This window comes from Gossypium raimondii, chromosome 2, assembly GCF_025698545.1.
Source record: "Gossypium raimondii isolate GPD5lz chromosome 2, ASM2569854v1, whole genome shotgun sequence".
Lineage (NCBI taxonomy): Eukaryota > Viridiplantae > Streptophyta > Magnoliopsida > Malvales > Malvaceae > Gossypium > Gossypium raimondii.
In genome coordinates this window covers 37,826,164-37,832,241 of record NC_068566.1, presented here as the reverse complement: position 1 = coordinate 37,832,241, position 6,078 = coordinate 37,826,164, and the positions used below count along the sequence as shown (strand labels likewise).

At 36.3% G+C, this 6,078-nt stretch overlaps 1 protein-coding gene across 1 annotated transcript; it reads right to left on the bottom strand.

The window, feature by feature from the left end:
* Nucleotides 1–478: 478 nt before the first annotated feature.
* Nucleotides 479–4,473, bottom strand: LOC105788630 (protein NBR1 homolog). The gene is made up of 7 exons (XM_012615591.2): nt 4,268–4,473; nt 2,505–3,604; nt 2,297–2,420; nt 1,974–2,222; nt 1,704–1,853; nt 960–1,610; nt 479–875 (listed from the first exon to the last, which is right to left on the bottom strand). The coding sequence occupies exons 1-7, from the start codon at nt 4,289–4,291 to the stop codon at nt 777–779; spliced, it is 2,397 nt and encodes a 798-aa protein (XP_012471045.1). The 5' UTR covers nt 4,292–4,473; the 3' UTR covers nt 479–776.
* Between the last annotated feature and the right edge of the window lie 1,605 nt (nt 4,474–6,078).

The following is a 6,078-nucleotide window of genomic DNA, read 5'->3' as shown; positions in this document are numbered from 1 at the left end:
TTTAGAGATGGTCCATCCATCTCAGCAATCCAATCACCCTACCCAAAGGAAGTTCTTCTCATTTGTATGCAAGTCTAGTTGAGCTTGTTAGTGTTTATTTGCAGTCTCATTTTATTATTGTAGGGTACAAAACTAATTGTCACTTTCCCATCCTTTCTCGTCTTCTTTTCGCTGATAACTGCTTCCTCTTTATCAAAGTAAACGAAGATGATTGCTTAACAAATGAAGAATTCAAAGAAACTAATTTATAGAGAATAAAACATTACTTAACAAATGAGAGCGTCAATTGAAACATGAAAAATTCTCTAAGATACAAAGTAACTTGTAAAACACAAAAGCATTACTAAAAGCCCTAAACTATTATTTAAAACGTGTAGATGTTTCTAAACAATCAAGTTATTCATGAAGAATAAAAATAAAAATAAAAATCAAAGCCTATAACTCGTCCCCTCTCACAAAATTGTAATGATCCAATGTATGGCTAGATAAGTGTCACCTTCCCTCGATTTTTTGAATTTAATTTTTCAAGACAAATGGGACAAATATATATTTAATGTAAATAACTATATATACACAAGTAGTTATAGCCTTTAGGCTTCATAGTTCAAATAAACAGCAAAACGTTTACAGCTCGTTTCTTTAGCCCCCGCATACTTCAGAAGACAAGAAATTAAAAGGCAGCTGCTTCATAAAGACATGGTTTAGATGCGCACACTCATTTATTTATATATAATAAAATGCCTAGAAACCAAGAGCCATCATCCATAATTAATAATTTAAGCACCTTCTCCTGTTAACAGATCCATGACAACTCCCTTGATGCTTCCGTTGTTCTTCTTCAGCAGCTTCTTGTTCGTTTCAGCATCACAGAAACCCTGCACCCACACAAACACCCAATGTCATCGACATCACCCAAAAAAAAAAAAAAGAGTATGACCATGATAGTTGCAGATAATTACCATTTCCTGCAGCTCCTCAAGTATCGGATCCCATTCAGCCACCCCACAAAGATCATCAACAGACTTCTCCAGATCATATTCATTCCTCCTCAAAATGTCCTTGTTCAAATCAACCTGCTTGAACCCCATATCTTCAAGTTCCTTAAGTAGAGACTGCTCAACAATATTTTCACTCTCCCCTTGACTAGGTGCTTGCACGCTGATTGCAGGGTGTGGCACTTGAGAGGGTCCAACAGGAGCAGCTTCTGAAAAATCAATGATAGGATAAGACACAGATGAAGGTGGAGTTTGTGGAACCGCAGGGACTGAAATGCCTTGGTCACTGATGGGATATGCCTCAGATGAAGATTGTATAGGTGGTTGGGAAACAGGTACTACAACACTTTGATCAATGATGGGATAACTCGCGAATGAGGATGTAGGAACAGGGTCTGGGACATCACTGTTGTTTACTGTCTGCTCCTTTGTTGATTGTTCAGTAACCATGTGCTTCACTGGCACAGGGCCTGCACCAGAGCTACAAAGCTCAGTAACAAAATCAGCATTCATATCCGCAATGTGAGAGTCTTTTTGGCCACTGCTTTCAGGCGGCAAATTCAAGTTAAAACCCTGAAGGTTATCACAACTTGAATCCTTCAGGGAAGAATCAACCTGCATTAACAAATTGTAATTAGAAGTGACTCAACTGTTGAGAAAACTAAAGCTCTAAAAGCATATCAACCTCTTTGAAAATACAAGACTTACATGGATAAGAACCCAAACACGTTGTCCAAACTTAATGCCAGATTCAGATGCCATCCTCCAGTAAGAAACATACCGACCAGGCAACTCTGGTGCAGTAAAATCAACAACAATGTCCAGGTCCCCATCAAGAGGCACACCTTCGGCAGGAATCTGTCATAAGTTGGGAGAATGAAACAAATAATTAAGCACAGCAATAAAATCATTTAGTTAATGAGTACACATGAAATGATATAGCAGATTGCAATTAATGCAGAAGATCGAACACATTACGTCTATATCAACTGAGATTGCATTTGTTAACTTGTCTCCCCCAATCCAGACAAGTTGCATCCCACGATACCAGGGCAGAGTACCATTGTTGCGCATTCGCCAGATCTTTGTAAATGGTGTAGATGGAGCCATTACAGTCCCATCCAATACATTGACATCCAAGATAAAGTGACTTTCTAGTTTAGGCCGAGACAACTTTAGTACACGATTCCTCAAGACATGAGGGAGTGCTGGGCCAACTCTTGGAACCTATAAATAAAAATAGACCCCACATCACTGAAAGGTAGAGAACAGTTAACAAGCAAACATGAAAAGAAAATTACATGATCATTTGATGCCCTGAAACACCATGGATGCCGGTAATGCATAGGCTTGTCCATTCTTATATAATCAGCTTCATTTCCCATTTTAGAAAAGCAGATGCTGCATAGATCATAGTTGTCGTTTCTGCATTCGCAAGTTCAGTGAGTAATAAAAACAATAAAAATCAAGTCCAAAAAGGAATGATCAGTGCTTAATAACATTTCTTACACTTTAGACTTGAACCGAGGTCCAGTAATGGGAAGAACCCCACAACCATCACACTGAACTCCCTTGTGGAATGTACCAAACAAGACATTTCCATCAGTCGATACAAAGCTCCTTTTACTTGGACTAAAGGGATAGTACGAAAACGGAGGCACAGTAGGGCCATTTGCTACAGGCACTCCACTGAAGGGACATTCATTTGAAGGATAATCTTTCCTTGTAGTATCAACAAAGGGAGTTGCTGCATCCATGCTCACACTCTTCCCCTTGTTACGTCCATTGTTCTCCTTTGTGTTTTTCTTGTCATTATGAGCACAAATGTTCGGTGCAGATGGTCCAGAGGGCATGGTAGTATATCCAGAAAGGTTGGCATCATAAGGAGGGCCAGCATTCAAATCAACAGTACCTGGATAAAAACCAACAGGTACATCCACAACATCTGCTGCGTTTCCAGTGTTGGCTTCCTTGCCAGTCTTGAAGCTTGAATCAACAGCTGTAAATTTTGGTAAAACACCAGTTGGAGCAGATGGTCCAGAAGGGCTCTCAGAAGATCCAACAGGAATGCCAGAATCAGCACCAACTCCAGGTTGGGAAGCAGGACTCAAGTAGGATTGTCCCATCTTAGACAAGGACTCCAAAAGATCACCCAACAATGGACTGGCGGATGCAGCTTTTGAAGCAACTTCTACGGAAAGCTTTGAGAAAACTTCACTTAGAGCATCACGAAGAGGCTCTGGTACAGAATTCAGTGCATCAGCAGAAGCAGTATTAAAGCTTGGCAACGGAGGCTGAACAGATGGAGATCTCAAGGGAGTAGAACCACCACTTGATCTTGTGTAAGGTTTACTGAGCTTGTCATTATTTAGCTGCACATTAATCCTCAAGAATTTAAGGCGTTGCCTCATCACATCACACAAATCATCATCATCAACAAGGGTAACAATATCCCCATCTTCATCAATATATGTCAGAGTAAGTTCACTATCAAAAGGAAAATTGAAAAGCCCCATAATTTTTGCCCTTAGTCCAGTCATATTAAGATCCAGGTGTTCACCATCAACAATTCGAGCATTGAAACGCCTTAGAGTATTTCCATACTTAACCTGCATCCGTAACATTTGCAACAATATATAGTATAAGGAATCTAAAAAATAAATTTAATAAATAAAAAATATAAACAAAGCATCTTGTTCGAACAACTGACTACAATTATGGTATCGGTAACATTTTATAATTAGGGAACCAAGAAATCAATGGAAATATATCAAAAGGAACAATTAGATTTAATCATAAATTCATTCTAAATTTAACAAAGAAGTTATCATTTATGCATGATGTACACTCATGAAATCAACCTAGAAATTTAAAGCAAACAGCCTTCACTGCATAAATCAACCTAGAAATTTAAAGCAAAAAGCCTTCACTGCATGATTGATATTCATTCTAAAAATGACATTACAATTATCGAATGTGCATGATTGATATTCATGAAATAAACTCAGAATTTGAAGGCAAAAAGCCTTCACTGTATTTGACAATCACAAATCAAAATAAGCAAAACAATCACGATGGACATAGTCAACCTCAAATTAAAAATTAAAAAACAAAACAAAAATCCACATTTTTCCCGAGGAAACAGGGAAAATATTAAAAATAAACAAATAAAAAGAATAAAAGGAGCTTAGCATAAGATAAAATACTGAAACTGCAGTGTTGTGTATGGAAAAGGGAGATGAAAAGGTTATAAAAAAGATGAAAGAACAAACCTTGATAACGAGATTAGATTCCATAGCTTATCAGAAGAAAGAGAACGGAGGTGAATCGGGAAAGAAAACCCTAACCCTAGAGGAAAAGAGTAATAGGGAGACGAATATTTGAGGTAATGAGTAAATACGGAACGGAAGCCGCGGAGTTCCTTTCCTTGTGGCGGAAGCTCTTTTTTTTCTGTTTCAATCCAAAGATATTATTTTTCCTCTTTCGTTTGGGTTTATTTATTTATTTATAGCGGCTCGCATAGCTTAGCCAATAAGAAATTTCATTGACTTTTTTTGCTTTTTTTCCCCCGTCATTTTCAGTCTTTATCTTTTTCCCCAAGCAAGCAAACGACTCTATTCTAGGATTGAGTTGGAACTTAGAGAAGTGTTTAATAGGGGCAAAATATTTGGTACACTAAACTCGATAATTAAGGAGTTAACAAGTATTTTATAGGATATATTAATCTAGATAAATTATCAATAAAAGATTTTTTATTTTTAAAATTATTGAAATAGGCTAGGTCCTAAATTAACTACTGGAATAGGCTAATTTCTCCCAAAATGCGTCCACGTAGCGCGCTGTCAGGGGATAAAGTAGGAAAACGCTTCATTAAGGAAGCGCTTTGTCCACGTAGACAGAAAACGCGTCCTTGAGGGTGCGCTTTGTGTCCACGTAGACAAAACGCTTCCTTGAGGAAGCATTTTCCCTGTTTTTTAAGGTTAGAGTTTTCTACAATTAGAGTTAGGGTTTTGATATTTTGGGGTTTTTAGATTTTATGGTTTTAAGGAAAAAATAAATAAATAAGGGTTTAGGGTTTCTTAATTCAAGTAATTATAAATTTTAAAAAATTAGATTAGGGTTTAGTGTTTATAGTTTTTAAGAAAAATCAAATAAATTAGTGTTTAGGGTTACTTGAGTAAATTAATTATAAATTTTAAAAAATTAGATTAGAGTTTAGGGTTTAGGTTTTTAAGAAAAAATCAAATAAATTAAGGTTTAGGGTTACTTGAGTAAATTAATTATAAATTTTAAAAAATTAGATTAGGGTTTAGTGTTTAGGGTTTTAAGAAAAAATCAAATAAATTAGGGTTTGGAGTTACTTGAGTAAATTAATTATAAATTTTAAAAAAAAATTAGATTAGGGTTTAGTGTTTAAGGTTTTTAAGGAAAAATCAAATAAATTAAGGTTTGGGGTTTGGGGTTTAGGGTTAATTAAATTATTTGTTAATTTAAAAAAGCTCCCACGTGGACGCTATTTTACTACAGTAGTTCCTAAAAAATAATTTTGAGAAGACGTTTCTGAGCAAATAGTGTCAAAAACGTTTTAAGCAGGATGCATTGTCAGCAAAAGTACTGAAAGAAGCTCCCACGTGGACGCTCTTTTGCTACAGTAGTTTCTGAAAAAATAATTTTGAGAAGATGTTTCTGAGCAAATAGTGTCAAAAACGCTTCAAGTAGGATGCAATGTCAGCAAAAGTACTGAAAGAAGCTCCCACGTGGACGCTCTTTTGCTACAGTAGTTCCTATTTGGCCTGAGGCTATAAATTAGCCAAATTTTTTTCTCAGGTTGCATAAGTTACAGCAAAAAAAATTAGAGAGGCTAAGAAGGATAGAAATTGAAGATGAGTGAACGTATTAGTGCTGTTATTTACTATGATGGTGAGGTTCGTCACACCAAGAACGGTGTTGTTTTTTTATCGGAGACTACAGTGCGACTGGTTTTTAACCAGAATATAGATTTGACAGAACTTCATAAAAGAATTAGGCGTAAAATATTCGAAACAACGCCAATGAAAGTTTTGTCTATTAGGTGTCAATTTTG

Coding starts and splice junctions, on each gene's coding strand:
- LOC105788630 (XM_012615591.2), bottom strand. CDS start 4,291: ATGGAATCTAATCTCGTTATCAAG. Junction 3,605..4,267: donor AATCTAATCTCGTTATCAAG/GTTTGTTCTTTC, acceptor TTACGGATGCAG/GTTAAGTATGGAAATACTCT. Junction 2,223..2,296: donor TCAGGGCATCAAATGATCAT/GTAATTTTCTTT, acceptor TTTTATTTATAG/GTTCCAAGAGTTGGCCCAGC.